This window comes from Uloborus diversus, chromosome 3 (genome assembly GCF_026930045.1).
Source record: "Uloborus diversus isolate 005 chromosome 3, Udiv.v.3.1, whole genome shotgun sequence".
In the NCBI taxonomy this organism is placed as follows: domain Eukaryota; kingdom Metazoa; phylum Arthropoda; class Arachnida; order Araneae; family Uloboridae; genus Uloborus; species Uloborus diversus.
In genome coordinates this window covers 96,678,084-96,703,117 of record NC_072733.1, presented here as the reverse complement: position 1 = coordinate 96,703,117, position 25,034 = coordinate 96,678,084, and the positions used below count along the sequence as shown (strand labels likewise).

Sequence of the window (25,034 nt, the reverse complement as noted above, 5' to 3'; positions counted from 1 at the left end):
GGGTGATCGGTAAGCAATCCACGCGCTTCTAAAGGAGACAAAACCAGACATCCTTAATTTGGGCGTGCATTTTAATGTGCAAAAAAGTCGTAGTGTCCTTTACATCACTTGCTTCGCTTGTCCGTTGTCATTTTAGTTATTCTTACATTTTAAAAAATGCTGCTTTTTGCTTTTACAGCAAAATGCTATGATCCGAATATACCTTCTGCCGAAAACAGCGAAATAGAATCATCGGATACCACGCGACGAGGAGGAGTCAGGTGCCTTCTCGTGGAAAACGGACAATAGTTCGGCCTTAGCTCTGGTTTAAGGGCTTACTGCTTCATTGACAAACGTTTCAAAGGTTCCTCAATGCTGTTAAAGTTTTGTCAAACTACTTAACGCAGATAACTGCATAAAACCATCACTGCGAAATAAATTAGTCATTTATATGCCATTTTTAAGAGTTTTATTCATTATTTGTCATTTTTAAAAGTGATTTACGTCTCGATTCTGATAAGAAGAAAGTAAGTATTTAGTTATTAAGGTCTGAATTATTCTCATAGTAAGTATTAAGGCACATATCTGGATTCTTCTCGCAGTAAGTATATATCTTACAGTATTTTTTTACGTTATCTTATTTGGAATAATATAATAGTGTATTAGCTGCTACGAGCTTCTGGTACGTTCTAAGAAACTAGCCTTTTAACATATCTGATTTCTTCTATGTGTAGTATAAACTCCAAATCTCGCTCTATCGTTTCGATTGTTGTAATGGAGTGCTATACTGTGTACCTTATACTAAAATTTGAAACAAAAAATTTGAAAATTTGATGAAATATAGATTTATTTGAAGCAGTTAATTTCTCATTGCAATGTGCGAAATATAGCAATTTATAGCTTTCAGAATATTTTAACCAAATTAATTTGACAGCTTACGAAAAAATTCCAGTTGAATATCGTAAAAGTTTAGAAATATATCGGTGATTTAATGAGCCCTCTTTTTCAATTATTTTCGTATACACGTCAAAACGTGAAGGATCGTTCGCAAACTTACATGTAGTCGCTCTATATGATTCAGAGGTGTAGGAAAGGGGGTAATCCCCGGGTCTGGACCCGACCCCTCCCTTGAAACCCAAAATTAATCTCCAATAATGAAAATTTGAGAAATTCTCTTCGGTTTAAAATACATTTTTTAATCGTCTAATCAAATTTATGTACGTACACTGTTAAAACTACAGGTTGTATTTGGCACCTTTCAAGGGTGAAAAGCTTGCAGCACCAGCGGCACCCAATAGGGAGCCGAAATTGCATCCGTAGCTAGGGTGAAAAACTGGCACCCTCAACGCAACGTGCACCGGGGGTGAAAGATAGAACCCTAGGAGAGAAAAGTGGCACCTTTACTGCTTCTTATTGCTGATCCTGCCCCCTCCCCCCGTGTTGTGTGCGGTTTTGATTACAATTGTGTTCTATTTATTGTTTTGATTTAAGATATACGAAACCTTGGTACGTTTTTCACTTTGAATTCATCTCTGATTAAAACTCATAATTTAAGGCATTTGATTCCATTTCAGACTTTCAAACAAATTTTAGAAGTGATAATGACTTCAATTTCTCTATCCGCTATCTAACTCTTATAATCCACTTGGATTGTTCATGCTCAGAAATTTAAATGATATTAACAGTTACTACAGCACGACGTTTTGACATTCAAAATCAAAAAAAAAAAAAAAAAAACATCGATTTATTCATTCTAACATAGGAAAAGCATTGGTAACAGAAATCAGAAAAAATAGAAATAAAAGCGTAGATACTACATACTACATTCGTTTCTTGCAATTACACCAGCAAAAGATATCAACGTAAACGCGATATGAAACTCGTGAGTCATTGCATTCAAATCCAGAGAGCTTTCTTTTTCAAACTTTTTTTTCTACTTTCGCTCTTCTGCTAGTTACGTCGACTTTATTGAGAAGAAATAGACATTTAGAATATCTGCTGTAAGAGTTAGTTTCGTCATTGCATTTTTATTCCGGTCACTTACTAATTGATTTGTATTGCTAACAATAACCGTCTTTGGGAAAAATTCGCGAAATCTCCCTCGCAAGTAACACCATATTATTTTAAAGAAAAGTAATTCCAGAATTTAAAAAGTTATAATTTCTAAAAATTCTAAGTTTTCAAATATCAGCTAATTCAAATATTTTGATTATTATATGTTGTTTACCCAGTATACTCAAAAAATAAAAAAAATACTGATAAATATTATACACATCATAGAAACAGCAAGACATAACAATGTTTATAACGGTAAACTGAACATCAGTCAGTTTACTTTGAAGCACAACCCTAAAAACACTAATCACGTTGGAAAGCCCTAAATGTTACACCACGATTAAATGCCTGTACTTGCGCAAGATTTTAAAGATTTGTCTAAGAAATGTTGAATTTTAATCCAATTTCTTTCTCTACTTAATGTGAAAATTTAATGCCAATAACTACCTTGAAACTTCTTCGTCCGCCATTAAAGTGGTCGAACGTATGCTGAAACGTAAGACGCATGCGCAAGCGAAGCACTCTTACGGAGGAAAAGACTGCTGTTGGTTATTGAGTGAGCTGTTGGCACTTTCATTAACATCTTTCCTCCATTGAGGTGCCAAAAGGCATCGCAACCATATTTCCTAACCTCCATTGTACCCTGCTACTCCGCGTTTGCACCGTAAGGTGAAAAGGGGAATCCATCTGGCACCTCTAGCTTTAACAGTGTATGACTGTTTATGTAAAGTTAAAACTCAAATTATAATTGCTTCTTTTTACAGTTCTACGAGTTAACTTCTTTTAAGCTGGGCATCACCCCCCCCCCCCGCAAGGGTTTTCTTGCTCAGCCATCGCCACTGGTATAATTCGTGATAAAAACAGGTTACTTGTGATAGATCCCTTACGATTCGTCGTCTATTCAAGAACAATCGAAATACACGGTTCATTAAATCACTCATATCTTTCTAAATTTTAAAGATGTGAAAAATGGGTTTTTTTAATAAGTTTCCAAATTCATTTGCCTATAAATGTTAAAAGTTATAAATTGCTATCTTTCACGCATGTGCAGTGACAAATTAACTGCCATTAATGTTCATACTTCATATAATTTTTAAAATTTTTGTTTCAACTTTTAGTAAAATGACTCTCTTGTTTTCTATCAAGTTTTTTGGAAGTTTAGTAAGTCAGGACGGAAAACTCTGCGTGTCGTGAGCCAAAAACGTGCGAACAAAATTGATATTTTTGAAAGAAATACTTCGACCTTCGTGAAATAAGTAATATTTTCACGAAAATCTATAAAATAATCGTACATAATAAGCAAATTATTTCTGAAATATACAGCTAATCCCCATCTATTTAAGTTGAAGGACGACCAAAAAACATTTTTGATTCCTTCAATTTGTTACTGGTCCCGTAAATGCATGGTTGATACAATTTTTATTGGAAAAGGAGAGCTGGAGCATACATTTTATGTCTCAAAAGTTACATAAAATGCAAGAAGCAAATTAGTTAATGCATTTTTTTTTTCCTTTTAATTGGGAGGTCAGGAGTTAGGGCAACTCCCTCACCCCTTTATTTCTTTGGCTTTGAGAAATTACTGCGATCTAACGCGATCTGTTACGCGATATGTAAAGCGCAACTTTTGTTGTTTTTTGATGCAATATGCATCGAATACGTACCCTTTAACCCCTTTGAGAAACTTTAGAATGACGAGCCAATAAATGTTTAAAAGAGACTAGTAATAAAATATTTAATTAACTAAATATGAGATTTTAAAACTACATAAATTTTATGAAAAACAATTATTTCAACAATTAGAAAGAATAGTGTAAAAATCCCTTACTTTTCCATCAGCAGGTGTTCACAATGGTTTCAAATCTTTAGCATTTCCAACCAACAATTCTCCTTTCTTTGGTTTCATTCATAAAGCGATATCTTGCTATCCTCGACAATTTCACAAGCAAAGTCTTAAAATCACAGCGTAGGGAATTAGGAGGTAGACGCATCACAAAGAGTGGGAAGTTAGAATAATCTGCTCTTTTTTACACGTTTTTAATAGCTTCACCTGTAAGTATGTAAATAAGTATGTATGTATCTTGTAATGGAATCTTTCAACTCAATTTTCGCCCACTTTTTGTGATGAGATTCTTTTGAAATTTGGAATGCGACTTCATATCCGATTACAATGCAATATTCCATGATCCATTAATTAATTAAATATTAATTATAAGTTTATTCCAATTTTACCCAACATTTTTGCATAAAACCACTTATATGTGGACGAAAAAATGCTCGCACAAATTAGAACTAAATATCGGTAGAAACCCCTGATTTTTCTGCATCAGATAAAATTTGTTCCAAGTTAATTAGAATGTGAATTATATTTGTTTTTAACCAATTTCATGACAAAATGTAAGCGTGTCTTCAGTTGAATATTCAATACTGATCACGGCCATTGTTGAACAATACATTTACTAATAATGTATCTCAAATTTTTATAACTAATATATGGATTTCACAGACATATTGCACAAAAAAAGTAAGAAATAATACAAGATACGCAATAGTGTAAATTTTTTTTAAACATCAGTTTATCAGGTGTGTCATTTGGCTGGGGGGGGGGGGGGCGTGCGGTGGTCTGAAAAAAGGACAATTTCTCTCCTTTGAGAAATTGATGCAGGGGAATGTCGGGCAAAGTGAAATAGTTAAGATGACTGAGCTTTTTCAGAATAAACAAATTGGAAATTTGCTTTAGAAATTACAGTAGGGGTGAGTGTTGTACCTTGGGACACTTTTCACATTTTAATTTTTAACGTGATTTATTTAAACCAAATTTAAAATCTAAAAGTCACATAAAATGCCCTAACATATTTCTATGCCATACATTTTTTTTTAATTCGGAGAATTTGAAAATAAAATGTTGCCATCCATTTAAAGAAAGAGTTCCAAGCTGCCCCAAGGTACAACATCCTATTGTACCTTGGGACACATCCTGTTCCTGTTGTACTATGGGAAAGTCTTCATGATTCAGGAAACAGCCATATACTTGAACCAATTTTGCACCATAAAACAAAATAAATAATTTTTTCATGGTATTAAATTAAAAATCATGAATAATGAGTTATGAATATTATATAGCCTTTTTATTAGTCAAAGAAGGCTTCTATTGGCGGTTTGGCTGACTGTTGTGGAGTCAAGGTTGACGATGAATCAGGTGGTTAGAGACTAGTATCATACGGTGGAATTATTTTTCACCGTTTTCAAATTCGTCTCTACAGGTTGACAAAGCAAAGAGGAGGAAATAACTTCCAGGGCACTGGGTCCAATGTCCATTGTCAACTCCAGGTTTCCGGCATAAAAAGCGAAGTTTCTAAAACAGAGCCACGAAGTCCCCTCTCATTTTCTTATCCCCCACAAAAATATTCTGAGACATTTTTAAACAAATTGTTTAGACAGCTCAAAATAACTAGGTCTTATAAAATTAGCATCAAGTGATGCTTTTCCAATCAAGAATGTTTAAATGTAACTATTCTAAGAGGTTAAAATATCTCTTATTCGACAACCAAACACTGCAGAAATGTTCCTATTATATGCTCCCGATAGTCCAGAATGATAAGTCGAGAATTCTGCATCAAAGATTTTGTGGTTTGGATCAAAACTAAGCATGTACAGTTCTTGTGCAAAATCTATCGCATGATGATTCCTAACACGTGAAAGCAATGATATTTATTTCGCTGTTCATAACCATTGCTTGAATCTACTGCGATCATGATAAGAGTGAAACAACCATAATGATTTTAAAATGTAACGGTTATTTCTATTTATGGAGGTACTAGCGGTAACCGCACGGCTTTACCCGGAGTAGAAAATTAAAAGATCATTTAGTTCGGCTGTATTTACAAATAATGGATGATGAATTTCTCGCCTATTTGTTATGTTCATTTGCTCGCCCATGTTACGGTTCCACGTTATAGTCTGGTAATTTACTCGTCCACTTTATGATCATTTGCTCGGTAAAATGTTCTTTGATTTTTGAAAAATCGCTTCGAGGTACTCACTCTTATGCTACGAACTAACTCTGCCAAATTTCATGAAACTCAGCCGAACGGTCTAGGCGCTATGCGCGTAACAGACATACAGTGGTCCAGACATCCGAGGACCCAGAAATCCAGACATCCAGAGACACATACTTTTAGCTTTATTGTTAGTAAAGATTAGTAAACAATTTGCTTCATTTTTATACCGTAGATTTATAGACATGCCTTTGATTGGCACTGAAATAATTTCTTCCAGGCTGATGAATCAACTCTCACCAGGTATCATCAAAAAGATCAACTCATCTGGAGGCCAATTCAAGATGATGGAAAACATTAACAAGTTCCAAGAAGCAACTAAAAAATATGGCGTAGCTGAGATTGATGTCTTCCAAACAGTCGATCTCTGGGAACGCCGAAACATTCCCCAAGTCACACAGTGCATAATGGCACTTGGCAGAGCGGTGAGTGAAATTATTACATATTATGTTATTTAAGGAATGTTAATTAGATAGAAAGGGTGAACAACAAACCAGTTTCAGAATTCATTTAGTTCTTGAGTATGACTTCAGTTACTAAGGTAAAATGTAAATAATTCAAAAACGATTTATTGTGGAAAGTAAGTATTTAATGTGACATTATTTTCAAACTTTATCAATAAATTGCATGTTTAAATAAGAGAAATGACTTAGTCGCAGTTGATTTGGACGTTATCGCGTTTGCTTAGAGCAAGGAGTTTTTTAGAGAACAAACATTTTAATTAATCCTGGGTCAAGATTAAAAACCTGGCGCTAGGAATAAATAACTTAAACGCATTCATTTAAAAGTTAATAAAGTTTGAAAAGTGATAAAAATAAAAGATTTTGAAACGTGTTTCAATGTCGTCAATGCGCAGTTAACGAGGCGATTCGTGCTTTTCGGATTAATATTTTATCCCTCCTAGAAATTTAAAGGCTTTCAGGGTTTTTTTTCTCCTCTCCTCCAAAATTTTGAACAAAAACAGGGGGGCTTAATTGTGCGTATTTGAAGAGCCATTAAAAGTTCTTTCTAAAACTTTTCATTCAATTTATCTTAGGAATTATCCTCTAAGGTATCGAAAAACCATCTTTGTTCGTAGCTTACACGTGTTCAAGAAGTTCGTTATTCCCAGTAGAATGAGCGGAGGTGGAAGCAGAAAGCTATTTGGATCTACTTAAAGGTTCATTTTGGACACTTCTTTATCAAGAATTTAAATTTCTTGAAGTTTATCCGTTCTTTGTGTAATGAGATTTCCTATCACAGTCAGTGGTCGAAGTTCAAAAGACACAGTTAAACCCATGGGAGGTGCTTCTATCAGCCAGGACAAAACTAATATTAGTGAGATTTTACTACCCCAGTCGGCTCTGTATCTTGAAAACAAGAGCTAATCGCAACTTTTTTATGGTGATTTTCTTGTTAAGCAAGACAAATTACTTCGGAAAAAACTATTTTTGAGCCCAATACATTTTTGTTGTTGGATAGTGTAATCAAAGAAACTCAATGTGTTCGATCGTGTCTGGCAATCAGTGACCGGTCGGTGTCACATAAGCACCGCTTCAGCTGAAAAGAAACTTGGGGTATGTCTTAACATTGTAAATTGCATTCAACCAGTACGCAATTTGTACAAGTCTAATAAATGTTTCCTATCGACTACTACCTTGTGCTCTTGTAGATATTTTACTTCTGCTGCCACTCTCCCCTATGTTTGGTGCTAATGGTTGCTATGCAAAAATTCCATTAGATGCAATTTTCCGCTCCTGTAAATTTGTAGCTACATTTGAGAGACACCCTGTATACTAAGGACCAATAGACGTCTCAATATTATTTACTTGTTAAATAGATTCAAATAATATTATCGAGAATGTAACATGTGATATATTGGGCTATGGGGCATGTGTGTGCCCCATGTGTGGGGCGTGTGTGTGTTGGGCATGGGGCATATGCAGTGTGTGAGTATGTTAGGCAGATATAGGAGGCTCAGTATGCTCATATATTACATAGACTCAAATAGTTATTGCTTATTTTAGTCAAAACGGCAGCATTTCAATAAGAACCACTGGTGACTTTTCTTGTAGCATTTAAAAAATAATCGTAATAGTCCTGTTTTTTCCTTCGTTTTTAATCTGGATTGGGGCTTCAAATCATCACAACCATAGCAAATTTTTATAACCCCTTAATATACAGTAATATTCATAACTAGGTTTTGCATAGTTAAAGGATTGAATTTCCGTATTTAAGTGCTAGTACATATTAGACATTAAAAAAGAAAGAAAAAGAAAAACGAGAAGGGAATAAATAAAGTAAGAGTGAGTACTCCCCTATTTGCAATAATCATGTGACATCCCTTCGTTGTTTACTTATTTATTCAATATTTTAATACGGACGTAAAAAGGTGAAAAGAGATGACGTATTAGGTTTTTAAATGTTCAATGGTTCTCGAAATAATTTTTCATTAGTCCATCATTAATCCTTGATGATTTCGCAGCAGAATCAACGGATCATTAACGGCTGAATAACGCGAAGTAAGAATTTACTTCATGTCATTGAGTGATCTAGTCATGTCGTGACTATCTCTATTTTTGCGACACATTTCACCGTTTTAGAGGTTAAAAAAAAAACAGAGGATGAGATTTTTCCTGGTTTCTGTTTTCAACGGTTGAAAGTCTTCAGGAAGCAAATCTATAACGTGGGACGAACAGTTTAGTGTACTAAAAAAATCGTCGCATTTTGTCAGGCCCTCATTGATCACTGAAGTAAGGGGAAGTTCAGTCTTATTTTGGGCAACCGATTTTTCGTTTGGGAATTTTGTTCTAAACTCTGCACATTGAAACAAAACTCAATAATGCTGCAAACATTATTTCTAAAAGTGGCCCAGCAGAATTCAGATTCACTGGACTGGAGCAAATACGCAGAGATTCTGCAGATCAATCACAAAAGCAGTATATATTTTCTTTTGCTTTGACTGTTTTGTTAAAAAAAAGAAATAAAAAGAAATCTATGAAAAATTAATAAACAAATAAAAATCCTATGTCGAAAAAGAAACTGGAATAAACAAAAATCCAATTTCGAAACAGAAACTGAAATTTTTAACAAGTTTTTCAGTAGTTTTTGAGCTGTTTTAAAAATTCTGAAGGGTAACACAAGCTTCAGAGATTTTTGAGTAATCAGGCCTAGCGCTTTGTCTGTTTTTCGTAAATGGTAAACCGCATCAAATAAAAATATTAAAATTAAGTCGCTGTTCTATGAAATTAAAGTACACTAACTGGCTAGTGACTGCCTGAAAGTGCTGTTAGTAAATTTTAAAAATAGCATTTTAACTATATAACAGAATGTTAACTAGACAATAAAATCTTAGAACGGATTACAGACACTAAAAATGGCATTGTTATTTCAACTACTTTAGTCTGTATTTTCTATGATTTTTCGAAATTAGTTTTTAGAGATGCATTTAAATGTTTGGCATTGTATTTTTTTAAAGACTACAAGAAGTTTTGCTCGCATACTGCCATGTATATACATTTAGTCAGCAACGCACATTGTTGCGGTTTTTTTTTTTTTTTTTTTTAAAGACCAGCTGCGAAGTTTCATACAATTTCACGTATGATATTGTTTTTTTATTAGTTGAGAACCCAAACAATTATCAAGGGCGCAAACAATTGTATTATTTAAGTCATTTATCGTCCATTGTTATCTGCAAAGCTTATGCCACGAAACCGAACATCAATATAAATGATTTAAGAATTGAAAGTACAGTTTAGTTCGTGTAAGTTAAGAAACGTTTATGGATAATAATATCATGATTGAAATTAATGAAAGAATTCAAATAGGAAGAAGCACGAAATTAATGGAAAACTCAAAACAGGAAGAAGTTAATTTATCACAAACAAGTCGGTTTTATCGGAGGACATCATGGCTTTTCGTTCAATAAAAGGCTGCAATAAGTGTGCTACATAAGTGCTCTTGCATGGTGACTCCACTCAAGCGGAGCAAGGGTGTATCGATATTGGAACGCATCGGATCACCGTGTCGATACTGCCAAAATAATTTTCTTGACACTCGAAATGTTTTAATTTAGTTTTTGCCCAAATTTTGGTTTTAACACTAAGTCAGTTTTATGGGGAGAGAAGGTCCTCTTTTTTCATTGTATTTCATTTGTCAGACAATTAATGGGTTTATCTGAACCAAAATAATGTTCGCGTTGAAAAAAATAAAAATAAATATAAATAAATAAATAAAATAAATACAAATTGAAAAAAAAAGAAACAAATAAATCTTCAAGCACTGTATGATGCATATGAGTTGCATCGCAGATTTTCAGTCACAAACCTTCCCGAATTATTTATAGTTATTAAAGTTACGATAAATGAAATATAAGTGAATTACGAATGAAGATATAAGTATGCCTATAATTTAGCATTAATATCTTCTTTCTATAAATAAAACACTAATTCCAGATTTATATGTCTGAAGTAAACTCGGAAACTACCGGACAGATTTCGTTAAAATTTTTAGTTTGTCTAGATTAGTGCTGAGAAAGTTTTGTTGACCGTTTCGAAAAAAAGTCGATGAATAATTTTTTTTTAATCCAAAATTTACGTTTTGGACCCAAAAATGGATCTTTCTACCAGGTGTGGACTGGGTCCTCTAAGAGGGCACCAACCTTGACTACCGAAGGGCGCAAAAAAAAAAAAAAAAAAAAGAAAGAAAGAAAGAAAGAAAAGAAGAAAGAGAGACACAAAGTCGCACAAGTTCGAAGACCCCCCCCCTCCCAAAGCGCACCGGTTTGAGTGCGCAAATAATAAATATAAGTCGCACAGGTTTGAGGAAGCAGAGGAAAAAAAAGAGAGATAGAGATAGCGGGATAGAGAGAGAGAGAGAAAAAGAGGGGAAGGCGCAAAAAAAAAAAAAAAAAAAAAAGGCGGGGGTTGGAAACGAAGGTTCACATGTTTGAGGACACAAATAAAATAACATTAAAAAAAAGGTTCAACGGCGCAAAAAAAAAAAAAAAAGTGCACAGGTTTGAGGGAGCAAAAAACAAAAAGAGAAAAAAATGTCAAGGCGCACAGGTTTGAGGGCGCAAAAAGAAACAGTCGCACAGGTTCGAGGAGAGGGCGCAAAAAAAGGTGGGGGGCGCATACGTTCAAGAGCACACGGGATACGCTCTGCCGCCTGTGTGCCTTCGGGTTTTTTTTTTTTTTTTTTGCGCCCACAAACTTGTGTGGCCTTTGTTTCTTTCTTTCTTTGTTATTTATTTATTTTTTTCCGTCCTTGAACCTGTGCGCCTTTGTTTTTTATGTCCTCAAACCAGTGTACCTTCGTTTTTTTTTGCACCCTTAAAACCTCTGCGCCCTTGAACCTCAGCTCTTTCGTTTTTTTTTCTTCCTTTGAGCCATCAGAACTGAGCGCGGTTTTTTTTTCTTTTTCTTTTTTTTTTTTTTGTGCTCTTGAACCTGTGCACCTTCTGTTATTTATTTTTTGTGTTCTTTAACGTGTTTTTTTTTTTTTTCATTTTATTTTATTTGTGCCCTCGAATATGTGCGCCTTCGTTTCTCTCCCCCACCCCCCGTTTTTTGCGCTTTCGAACTTGTACGCCTTCGTTTCTTATAGCGCCCTCAAACCAGTGCACCCTCGTCCCAGCCCCCTTTTTTTTTTGCTTCCTCAAACCTGTGTGCCTTCAGTGTTTTTTTTTTATTTTGCTCTTATTAAGAGGACAAATTTTTGTCGCCATGGTTACAAATCGTTTGCGTTCATTCAAGGCTTCACTTAAGCATAAAACTTATCTCTGCGAACTCCCTTGAATATGTGGTTCTTAAATTTGAATTGGACACTACTTTTAATTTCAATAACTTGAATGCTAAAATAACATAGCTACAGGGTATTCATCGTTTGCAAATGAAACTAATTATTTTCGTTTTATATCAATTAACTGCTAGTAAAATGTATATTTATCGTTTGCTAATGAAAACATTTACTTTAACTGGGTATTTATCGTCTTCTATCAAAGATATTCCACAATGATAAGCAAAAAATGGGAGAGGAGAAATAGCTCTAATTTATTGCACATGGCACTTAAAAAAAAAAAAAAAAAATACGAGATCGTTTCGACTTTTCAAGTAATTTAAATAATGCCCATAAATACATAGGTATTCTGCTTTCCACTCGTTGTATACTATCAAAAGATTCCAAATGTGTTGGGACATCGAACATAGATTCGAAGTCTGAAATCCCAATGGAAACGCCATTGCATTTCTAGGGCCAAACTAGCAACTTTGAACCCTCGTTGCAGCCAACCTAGGGGCTATGAAGTCAAACCACTTTACCTGGGCTCATATTTAGTTTGAATGGATCTCTATCTGGAATTTTGTCCAACTCCGTGACCCGCAAGGTCGTGCCATTTGGTCGTAAGACAACTGACTGTGACTCTAAATACACGAGAATGGCCGTCCTAGCTGAAATCCTTTTTTCATTTTCTTTTTTTTTTTCAAAATAAAATTGACTTTGAAAAAAAAAAAGAAAACTTCCAGAGTTAGGTACGACCCATGTGCAGTGGCGGATTTAATAGGGGGAGGCGGTGTTGGCGACCGCCCCTCCGTAACCGTCATTTTCTGAAAACAATAATTAGATATATCAGAAAGAACTAGCAGTTGCTACTATTTTACTCAAGTAAATTCTATAAATTTGCTTTGAATTAGTTTTAGTCAGTAATGTAGTTGGACGCGTAGTGGATGAGCCGCGTTATCCACTTTTTAATTTTAACCCAAGCTCACCTCCTCCCTCTTTTTTTAATCTTACAACACTGCGCGGAAAAAAAATAAAAAATAAAAAACCTTCAAAATGCTTCTGTCATAATTCTTGCTAATTCTTAAGTAAAATGAATCCCTGAATCGCAATACGACCAGCGTTTTGCCCCTATACGTACCACTTTTTGGAAATGACGACCCACCCCCTCAAAAAAAAAAAAACCTGTTTTCGACGCTTTCATATCCATTTCTCTTATTGAGAGAGAAAGGGAGCATTATATTTGCTATTACCATATTAACACTCTTCTGATGGGCTATAGAGGTAAAAAGTTCAAAAGCATGAGCATTGGAGCAAGTTGGGGGGTATTCCTCATTTAAATGTTTAAAAAATCAACGAAACCGAACTTTTTTTCCTACGGTCTTGTTTTACAATGTTTCCACTTATTTTAAGCATCAAACCAGACCACTAGCGTAGCCAGAAATACGTTTTGGAGGGGATTTTGGATCAAAAATACCTTCTGGAGGTTTTTTTTTTTAAATAAAAAATACTTTCTGAAAGGTTTTTTTTATCAAAACAGCTCTTTCGTATGCATAAACTACTGTACCAGAATTTGCATTTATGTTAAAACCAATGCTTCTGTGGGGTGTTTTCAACCTCCCCCCTTTGCTGTGCTACTGAATCAGAGTATAGGACTCAATTCTATGAGCCCCATGTCCGAAAGATGTGAACACGTTGTTTAAAAAAAAAGTATCGTATCTTGCATAGCAAAAGCTACGCTCACTTATATGGAAAAACATTAGTTTTCAAAGCTCTAGGGGTGAGGGGGGGGAACAATTGATTCCCTGACCCCTCCCCCCCCCCTACATGACGCGTCTGACGAGGGTTCAGTTTTCAATTTTCAACCGCCACCGCCTTGAATAGACGCCCCTGTCAGGGGGTCCAGTTTTGGAATTTGGGGAAATTTTGATTTAAAGAAAGTAATGCTGCCATCTAGCGATCAGTCTGAAAAAGATTGATGAAGGTGAGACTCTAGACAAAAATTTTCAAAACATCATCCCATTACCGATTTCGACAAGAAATCGAATCCCAGCAAACATAACGGAAAACTTTTAAGTTTTAATTTTCTATTTTCTAATACAAAGTAAATAAATAAAATAAATCGGTTTAAAAAAATGCTCGACAATTTTATTCTTTAACAAAACCTTCAAGTAACTGAAATAAATGAGACATTTTAGTATACGCATAGAAAAAACATGTATGTTATCAGAATAAATATTAATATAAATTGAATTTAGTAATCCGATTTTTCAAGTAAAGTGGTGGCAGCTACGCTGTTTATAATGTCACCGGTTATAATCGTTCTATAAGTAAGTCGAAGTCAGGAGAGGACAAAATCATTTGTTCCGCTCAGATCACTTTGTTTCTCCAATCGATTTTCTTCTCGTTTGAATAACATTCCCCGTAGGACTTCATTTTTGTTTTCTTTTTTTAAATAGCAGCATTGTCTAATTATTTTCAGACACATAAAAATTATTTCGATCAAGCTGGTTTTGAAGCAATTCGACTTTTTTTATTTTTATTATTTTTTCTTATTTTTCTATTCAAATTCGAATTAAAGTTATGTGATATCAAAAATTTTTTAGCACGCACTAGCCTGCACAATTTTTTTAGTAAAACCTGTTTTTGGAAGAGGTTTTCGACCAGATTTGAAAGGAGTTCGTTCAAATTTTCTTCGTGGCGTAATAGTTTGGACAAAAAAAAAAATGAAATTATGGAAAAAAAATAAATAAAAAGAGAGAAAATAATAAAAATTTATGGTTAAGCTGGATTTAATACTACAGCCATTTCAAATAGAAATAGCATTGTCATTCAACTAAGTTAGCAAAGTCGTATTTAAGGGGAGAGCCGAAGGAGCCAAAGGCTTTCTAAAATAAATTTTAAAACTTCTCATTGTGAACAAGGATTTTGATGACTTCAAACTTAATTTTGAACTTTTCTCTCAATATTTGGCTTAGGCTGCTTCAGAAATAAATTCTTATGTTCGCTCCTGCAAGTTAGAAATAAATATATATACTGACGTGAGTTATGGATACGAGTTGACGATTTGAGATATAAATGTAAAGATAGATATAGATACAGAAATAAATAAATATATATATATATATATATATATATATATATATATATATATATATATATATATATATATATATATATATATATATATATATATATATATATAATATATATAATATATATATATATATATAAACCTTAAAATGACCCTAGCTTAAAGTGTTATAAATTAGTAGTATTATTTTAAAATTGATATCGCCAACAAATGCTCTTTTAGGGTAAATTAGAATTAAAAAAAAAGAAAAAGCTGTTTAAATTTTCTGTAAACTTGGATATTTCGACTCTGTACAAAAATACAATTTTGACAAAAACTTTTTCAAAATGAAACATTATTGTATTTATTTTTGTTCTTACATCCTTTGTCTTACATCAATAATCTGTAGCTATTTTTGAAGAAGTTGAATATTTGGAGAAAAAAAATTAAACTAGAAATGACTGTATTACGTTTTACATCAAAACAACATCTCGGATATTCTATTTCTATAAATTAGTTTTTGTTTCGCATACACGTTTTTGGCATTAAAATAACGTGTTCCATTTTTCTTAATTTGCTTACAATTTTTTTCTGAGTTAGCAGCAATATTAAAAGGGATTTTGGAGTTAATAAATGCTATAAATTTTCAAATTTAGTTTTAAAAGCATTGTATTTGAAAGGGAAGATTAAAATCGCATGCTTGCAGTAGAACTATCCATCGATGGCAGTCAAATCACGAACTTGTTAACTCTACTGCCCATTCGCCTCTATTTTCTCGTGAAGATTAATTTTCCTAGCTTATTCAGCACTAACTTAAAAAATAAACCAAAAATCACACCTCAGAGCTTTCACATACATCACTGATTTCAGCCAAAACGAGCTGATGTGTGCATCACATGACTTCCTTTCACTCCAATTTAAAGATAATAGTGCCTAGGAGTGCGCAAAGAAATACTTTAAATATTTTCACCCCAAGTTTGTTGCGAACCGAAGCAAAGAAAACGTTTTATACTGATAACTTTTCTCAATATTGGCAGTTTTAATATGATTCAATAGTTAACTCTTTAAATATCACCAAGAATGGCCAAATTAAAACCAGATTTAAAAACAAAATTGCCAAATTTGTCGCCAAGTTGGCGATAAAAATTGAAGTCCAAAAACTTGGCGATATATTGCCAAGTGTTTGCCAAATTATAGCAGCGCTTGAGTTTACATTGAAATGAACAATGATTTTACCCCAAAAAGGTGTAAAATACCCCCTTTGGAACATCAGAATGCTACCAAAGGGGAAGGTGCACAACTAGACCCCACTTGGAGTTCATGTACCAATTTTCAGCTTTCTAGGACATACCATTCTTGAGTTATGCAAGATACATACACACATACGCACTTACACACATACATACGTACATACGGACGTCACGCCAAAATTCGCTGTAATTAACTAGGGGATCGTCAAAATGGATTCTTCAGGTGTCTATACGTTCTTAGGCATGTATCCACGTGTGGTAGGGTTGAAAAAAAAATTAATATTCATTCGGGGACGAGCAAAATGGAAATTAAGGCCGATTTTTGAGTGAAATTTTTTTCGCGAATACAATACGTATCTTTTTTGTAAAAGGAAGCAAAAAATAATAATAATGACGGTTTGTAATGTTATTTTCTGCATATTATGATTGTCAGCTTTCTAGAATCCTTGTTCCATTGCACAATAATCTTTGTAAATCGAAAATGTGTTCAAAATATTTAATGTACATTACAAATAAGGAAAATATAGATGAGCATCAGCGTTCAACTCCCATTGAAAAACGTATTGCGAGGGAGAGAGGCGTGGTGTACAATTTTATTGCGTGCATTGAAATGAAGGTTTTTACTTCCTTTTGCAAAAAAGGAAGTATTGTATTCGCGAAAAAACTTTCATTCAAAAATCGGACTTAATTTCTTTTTTGCTCACCCCCCGAATGAATGTTCGGTTTTTTTCGACTCGACCACACGTGGATATATGCCTAGGAACGTACAGACACCCGAAATATCCATTTTGACGATCCCCGAGTTATTTATGTACGTATGTATGTGCGTATGTGTGTATGTATCTCGCATAACTCAAAAACGGTACGTCCTAGAAAATTTAAATTTGGTACGTAGACTCCTAGTGGGGTCTAGCTGTGCACCTTCCCTTTTGGTTGCATTCGGATGTTCCTAAGGGGATCTTTTGCCCCTATTTGGGGGGAAATCATTGTTAATTTCGATGTAAACTCAAGTGGTGTTATAATTTGGCGGACACTTGGCGATATATCGCCAGTCATTTGGTCGCCAACTTGGCGACAATTTGGCGGGGTTTTTTTTTTTTTTAATCTGGTTTCGATTTGGCCACTGTTGGTGATATTTAGAGCGTAAACTTTTGAATCACATTAAAATTGCCAATAATGGGGAAATGACATTAAATTTAAGTAAAAGGAAGTCATGTGATGCACACATCAGCTCGTTTTCGTTTAGGACAGGGGAAAAAAGGTTTTGATATAAATGATTTATCTGAAGTATTTCAAATCAATTAATGTATATCGTAGCCTCAAAGCAACAATAGGATATCTTACGGTTATTCATGGGATAAGATGCCTCACTGTTGCTCTGAGGCGACGATATCGATATGTAGGGAGACCGGGGCAAGATGACGAATGTCTTAATTTTTCCGTTTTCCACTAGGAAGCAGGACCAACTGAATACTACTGGCTTTCCTATCGGCTGGCCGTTCAGCAATAGTATAAAGACACTGAAATAGCCTTTTTTTTTTTTTTTTTTTTGTTAGTTCTGAATCTCTGATTGTTTACCGCTGCCACATTATAACTTTTATGTATGTGTAAATAAGCTCTGCTACAGATACAGGCATGATAGATCGTTTCACTTTAGTATTTATGAGTAACTTAGTTAATATACTGCCTACTATCCTGAATGAAAGTCAATTAATCGCCTTCCTTTATGGCAAGAAAGGCGAATTCTTTCAAACACACAGTCCGGGGCAAGATGGCGGGCCGAAACACGGGACAAAATGACAAGACTTCTCTTAACGAATTTTGCTTGTAAAGAGGAATATTGCGACTCTCCAACAGAAAAATGGATCTAATGCTACAATGCCAAGAGTGGTAGCATGAGGAATGTTCCAATTATGAAAATGTCATTTTTATTTGTAACAATTGTTAGCTGCACAACTAAACACTTCAACATTACGCAACAATGCATTACGCATAATTTGATACTTTGTAAGACGTAAGAACACAGTTATTATTTGTTAACTACTATAATATATATTGAAAAGATAAAATATGTTCAACCTTTTTAAGTGTTGTCATCTTGCCCCAAGACCAAAGTCATCTTGCCCCAGTACTGGGGCAAGATGACGATTTGTTAAGGTTATGAAAAAATAAAAATATCCTTCATTTATTTTATTCGAAAAATGAAATGGCAATATATTTAACACTACAAAGGACTATTCTAACAGCTCATGTAAAATTAGTTTTATTTTCTTTAAAAATAAACTAAGAAACAACAAAAATTGTTAGCATAGTCATCTTGCCGCGGTTTCCCCTATACTTCTGCTTATTACTTCCTTATACAAAGTAAAGAAGCACTGTATTCGTGAAAAAATTTTCGCCCAAAAATCGGCCTTAATTTTCATTTTGCTCACCCCCAAATGAATATTAATTTTTTTTTTCAACCCGACCACACGCTTATACATGCATAAGAACGTATAAACACCCGAAATATCCATTTTGACTATCTCCGAATGAATTACAACGAGTTTTCTCGTGACGTCTGTATGTACGTATGTATGTGCGTATGTATCTCGCATAACTCAAAAACGGAATGTCCTAGAAAGTTAAAATTTGGTACGTCGACTCCTGATGGGGGGTCTAGGGGGGTCTAGTTGTGCACCTCCCCTTTTGGTTGCATTCGGATGTTCCAAAGGGGGTCTTCTACACCTTTTTGGAGGGAAATCATTGTTAATTTCAATGCAAACTCAAGTGGTGTTATAATTTGGCAAATGTCTTTTCATCCATAAGTTCATTACTTTTTGCATTGATAAATGCGTTCCTTGTAACGCCGAAACACGTGTCTGCAGTTATCTGCAATTTATGCTTTTTGACGTCGTTATTTCTTACTTAACTTGGCGATACATCGCCAAGCTTTTGGCCGCCAAGTTTTGCCGCCAACTTGGCGACAAATTTGGTTTTTTTTTTTTTAGTTTTTAAAACTGGTTTTAATTTGACCACATTTAGAGAGTCAACCATTGAATCACATTAAAACTCCCAACATTGGGAAAATTTATCTGTATAAAATGTATTCTTTGCTTCGGTTCACAACAAACTTGGGGTGAAAATCTTTAAAGTTTCTTTGCTTACTCCGAGGCACTATTAACATTAAACTGGAGTAAAAGGAAGTCATGTGATGCACACAACAGCTCTTTTTTTTTGCAGAGCTAGACGTTTGAATGAATTCTAATTTCCAGTATTCTTCTTTCAACTTTCAAATACCATTATCCCCTCTAAAATACTTCAACGGTTGTGATTAGTTAGAGAAAAAATGTTTTACTAATAAAATTAATTGTTACAGAAGATTTGAGAACTTTTTTTTTCATTTACTGATTTTTAAATAAAATTAATTTAATGCATTTGTTGCGTACGTTTGTCACATATTGGAGTTTATCTTATATTTTCACATTCATATTATTCGTGTCTTGAAAGAATTTTGCGCAAAGCAATACGGCATGTTAAAAGTTGAAATATCTCTTAAGAACAAGAAGGTACATAGGAAGAAAACTGAAACCCAAATGACCAAACCACGTGGTACACAACGGTCAAATTCTTTTATCTTTTCCCCCGGGTGTCGCCTTTACTTCTGTTCAGTGCATATAATAGCGACTGAATGAAATGTCTCGTCTATCTCTCAATAGTCTAAGCCGTACGACCCGTTCATGCATAAGAGTACAATACTTATGCATAGGCGTGGAATGTAGGGGACTTGAGACCATATAAATAAACAACAACAAAAATACAGAAAAGTTTATTTGAGTATAATAAGTTGCCATTCTCTGTAAGTCACCTGTTGAGCAAAAAAAAAAAAAAAAAATCCGTCTAGGAGCTACGATGGCACTGACAGACGCCCAAATACGCAGGTGCATATATATATCAGGTTTAAAAGAGAAATAAAAAAGTAGAAAATCTTATATGCTTCTCCTTTTTCTTAAATAATGTATTAGAACTTAAGCAATTGGGGGCCCGAGGCCATGAGCAATAGTTGGCCTATTTGGTAAATCAGGTTCTGAGTGGGAAGGGTTTCTATGACATGTCGCTTGGCACTTTTCTAAAATTTGAAATTCCTAAAATGCAGTTTTAAAAGAATTTTAATGTCAAAGAGGAGGTGAGGATTGCGGCCTTAGATTTTTTTTTTTTTAACTTTTGACACTGAAACGCGATCTTAGATCTGCTTTTGTTACGTTAGGAGGTAGGGATGTAGGTAAAAAACTCTAAAATGGCAAATTTGTGAAATTGAAATTATAGAAACAACTTTAAGCGATCTTCAATTATTTTGAGACGGAGAAGTGTTCTAATTTGAAAATTTTTAGAGATCCTAAAATCATAATTTCAAGACCATATCTAATGACATTGGGGTTCGGGACTATCTTCGGACTACGTTTGAAATCCAAATTTGTGGCCTTAGTAAAAAACTTTCAACATTTTTACTGAGATGGTAATATTTTGCAATGACTTTCTATTTTATTATAATTTAAATGTGCCTATGGTAGTAGTCAGGATTCCCGTTAGGGAAGGCCAAGCATAGGCACAAGATAGTGGTTTTTAGCATCCTCCTCCCCCAGTATGGACTTAGGAAATTGTTTGAAATTATAGTTCTCTTTCCCTAAAAATACATTTTATGCTTTTTTCGTCAAGTGGCTCTCCCCCAGAAATTTTTCTGAATTGAATCCTAAAATTACAATTTTAAATTATCTTTGGTGACATTTGGAATGAACGAGGGAGTCGGATGTCACTTTACATCACAATCTCTTACTCTCTAAATACATGTCAGCGGTTAGGGTCGGCGAGAGTCCATGTCAGTGTTGACGGAAATTTGAGGCCCGGGTCGGAATTGGAGTTTTTAAAGTTTTATTCGGGGAGGTGACCTTGGCTCAGCTGGCCCTAATGTGCTATCACGTTTTCCCCCCTTAATCTATTCATTTTATTTTCAACTACGGTTTGCATACTTTTCGGTAATGTCACATTTTCTTTCTTTCAGTTAAAAACATGTGAAACGTATACCCCAGTGGCGTACCTAGCATGGGTGACACCCGGGGTGGTAATTTGTGGCATCACCCCCCCCCCTCACCCTGCAGACGCGAAAGAAAAAAAGAATGTAAACATGAAATTCATGCAATTCAGAAACATTTACATTTGTGTTATAACGAAATTTAAAGTCTGCAAAAGTACAAAAAACAGATAAAAAGGAGAGGGTCCGGGGGTTAACCCCCCAAAATTTTTTAAATTTGTAGTTTTAAAAATGCATTTTAGCTTCATATTTTTCAAAAACTTGCAATTCCACTTAGGGTCGTGTCACCCCAAGATGGGTGACACCCGGGGCGGACCCTCCCTCCGCCCCCTATAGTGACGCCACTGTATATCCATATGTTTCGTTTGTTTAGTAATCTGAATAATACGAAGATTCTCGGATATTCACAAAATAATATTTTATAATCGAATTCAATTTTTAAATTTAACAGATTTTTTTTTTTGAATTTATGTGTTTTTTACATTTGATTTATTTTTTGAGAACTGCAAAAGTTTTCCATTTTCTTAAATCACAAAATGAGGTTAGCGATCCCTTTTCTGAAAACTGAGAGGAGGGCAAGTGGCATAGCGTAGCCGTAGGTCTCTGCCAGTCTGCCATCCGGGCCAAATGACAAATTCCCCGCTCCTCCTCCTTCTATAATGTATAACTGTATGAGTACGATGTTTTAATATAAATAGAATATTTTAAACAAAAATTGTAGATTAAATAGAGACAGATAATATATTTTGCAAAAAAATTATTATTTTTTAAATTGCAAGAAAACTCCATCATTTTTACAGTAGAACAATAAAAAAAATCATCAGGGCATTTCTTTTTTTTTTTTTTTTTTTCATTTTTAGAGCATATCTTATAATGGTATTTCAATGATACATTCCTTTTCAACAGCATGTGTATTGTAGACACGACTTGCACTTTTAGAGGGTGGGAACAATCATCGACATTGACACAAATCATTGAATTGTTTGAATTTTTGGCAATACTGAAATCTGTGTTACCTACAATTTTTAATGTCCCGACAGCAGTGACATTCTATGGCTGTTATTTAACACTAAAAGAATCAGATCAGATAACGGTATCGCGTAATACGACGGTTATTAATTATAACGGCTTAAATATGTCACGACATGCTTCTTTTTTTATTCACATGTATTTTTAAAGGAAAAATCATATGCACTTAAATTGAATAACAAAGCTCTTACCTTTTTGATAAATGAAAGAACAACTTATCATGCTGAATTACGACAGGATACTATTTCTGTCAAGGAAAACGTCTTTCTTTCATTCGTTACAAGCAGGACCTCAAGTTTCCCTTAGTTCCCGCTTAAAATCAGACTCATCAGATCGCCAATCGCCCCGTGTGTGTTTTACACTGTTAAAAATTACGTCCACCGTTGCACCAAAGAAAGGAGCAAATTTGCTGCAACCTATATTCAGTGCATGATTGAACCAAAACAGGGTGTTTTATATCACTCCCAAGTTTCGTGCGTAGTTGAACCATATTCGTCATTCCATCTTTCTCCAACCACAGGAGTTAATCTGAACCATGTATCGTGTTCTCCTTTTCCCCTATAACTGGAGCGGAGTAGAACCATAACTGACGTTTCCATTCGTCGTATTCTTGGAGTGAAATTGAACCATAACTCGGGTTTTCGTTTCTTGCATTGCTGGGATGAAGTTGAACCATAACTAGCGTTTTCCGACTTTCATTTGTTGGTACGTGGTTGAACCGCTAACAATATTCTGATTTCCTCATTTAGGTGTTACATTTAGCCATTTGCTTTACTTGATTTATATTTTGTTTTCGTTGAAAATAAGTAATTTTGTGAGGATTTTAAAAACTTCCCATTTTTTCGATTTTCTTTAGAAAAGTTAATATTAGATGTACTCGAGAACCATTTATAATATTTTCAGTCAAAATTTTATATTGTTCTCAAGAATAGAGTGCTTAAAATGAGCATCTTTCATCGTCAAAATGACCACAGGTTTATCATACTCTTTAGTGTTATAACATTAACGCAAAAGGTAGAATTTGCTATGCAGGCAGATATTAAACAACTATTTATTTATTTTTTGTGATTTTTGCTAAAACCATTAACTGCATTAAAAAAATGAGCAATTGGAATAAATAAAGATAGATTAAAAAGATTCTTCACGTACGTATGTGACAATTCCTAATTAAAAACTTAATTTAAAAAAAATATACATTATTTAAAATAAGAAATTATCCTTTTTATACATTTCTTGATATTTTAAGAGTTGGATAGCTGGGAGGAAAAAAAAAGAGAAAATGTTGCTATGCAATTACAGTAAAACCTGTGTAAGTTGACCACTTGCGGTGCAGCACTTTGATGATCAACTTAGACAGGAGGTCAACTTATAGAGGGTAGTAAGGAATTTTTTTTTTTTTTTGTCATTTCTTGTCTCATGCATTCATTTTAACTAATTGGAATACTTTAAACTCACTTTCATTGTTTAACATTATTTTAAAACAATAAGAAAAAATGTTGTTTAAATATTTTTAGAGATTATTTAACCAGAATGACTCGTAAAGTATCATACAAATTTAAAATTTCTGTGAATCGATCAAAAAAAAAATGTGTCGTTACTAATGAAAAACAACTTACTTGATATTAACAGTTCCTAAAAATTCATAAGTCGAAAGTTACTCAAATTCTTCATTTGATTTTTTCTTGAACATTTGTAACCATGGTAATAATCTACTTTTCAACAAAATAACTCCTTATTGAAGTTTGGCGCATTTTCTGGGACATAACATCAGGCCAATGTTTTTCGATGGAAACATAAATATTCATAGGATTTTCTAAAATGTCTGGTTATTTATTTGAGGCATAACTGATGAAACCTTTAGTACAATTTAATGCTTTTTCCTGTTGGTCAACTTACAAAGGGTTTTTTACATTTCTCCAAACCAAAGCTGGTGTATATCAGTGGTCAAGATAGAGAGGTTTTCCTTCATTATATAAGATAGGACTAATTCCGTTCCTGACAAAAGCGGTCAACTTAGACAAGTGGTCAACTTTACAGGTTTTACTGTATTCCTAATTGACATTCATTTTTTATCTTTATATTTTTTTCCTTAACAACAATCCAATTGTAATCTGAATAAAAGTTAACAATATTTCGAACCATTTTGACAATCAAAATGCATTAAAGTAAAAAAGAAATTAATACCAATAAGGTACTACAGTTCTTAAAATAGGTTACGATTTATTGTTCTATGAGGTTTTATAATTTCTGACTTAAGGAGCCAAAATTTTTAACTGATATGCTGTTTTTAGAAGATATCTAATTTTTATTATGTTAAAATTTCCAGTCAGTTATTAGTTGAGATACTATGCATACAGTGGCAAGAACAAAAAATATTGATAATTACAGAACTCTGCTACTTTATTTTCCTTTAGGAATGCAGGATAGTGATTTTTATGGGGTGTACATTTATTTTTCACTTTACGCCATCACACAGCAGTAAATTATAACTTATCTGACGTCATAAAAACCTTCTATATGTGTCGAAATATAATTTACAACAGCTGTCTCTTTCAATTATTTACATTAATAGTGTTGCATTAAAAGTAATTTACATAATAAAATATTCTATTTTTTTTTTTTTTTTTTGAAAAACTATTAGTTGTCTTATCCCTTAACAGAAGAAAAATTGCAAGACTTGCTCCAAAGGAAAAAAGTTCTTAATTTACTCTTTACTGTAGTTAGCTTTAAAAAAAAGCAAGATTAGCATAGTTCTACCAATAAATTGC

General features: G+C 33.9%; 2 protein-coding genes across 4 annotated transcripts in view; one reads left to right on the top strand and one right to left on the bottom strand.

Annotated features, from left to right (window-relative positions):
* LOC129218279 (organic cation transporter protein-like) overlaps positions 1-3,958 on the bottom strand; it is a 230,253-nt gene extending 226,295 nt beyond the window's left edge. The window contains exon 1 of one of the 2 annotated variants that reach the window (XM_054852512.1): positions 3,860-3,958. The gene's annotated coding sequence lies outside the window, so the exon portion shown is untranslated. The remainder of the gene's footprint in view (positions 1-3,859) is intronic. The other variant, XM_054852511.1, reaches the window with a different exon arrangement.
* LOC129218280 (muscle-specific protein 20-like) overlaps positions 1-25,034 on the top strand; it is a 122,853-nt gene that overhangs the window by 79,224 nt on the left and 18,595 nt on the right. For both annotated transcript variants that reach the window (XM_054852516.1, XM_054852515.1), the window contains exon 3: positions 6,310-6,514. In XM_054852516.1, coding sequence (XP_054708491.1) covers positions 6,310-6,514 — 205 coding nt within the window. The remainder of the gene's footprint in view (positions 1-6,309; positions 6,515-25,034) is intronic.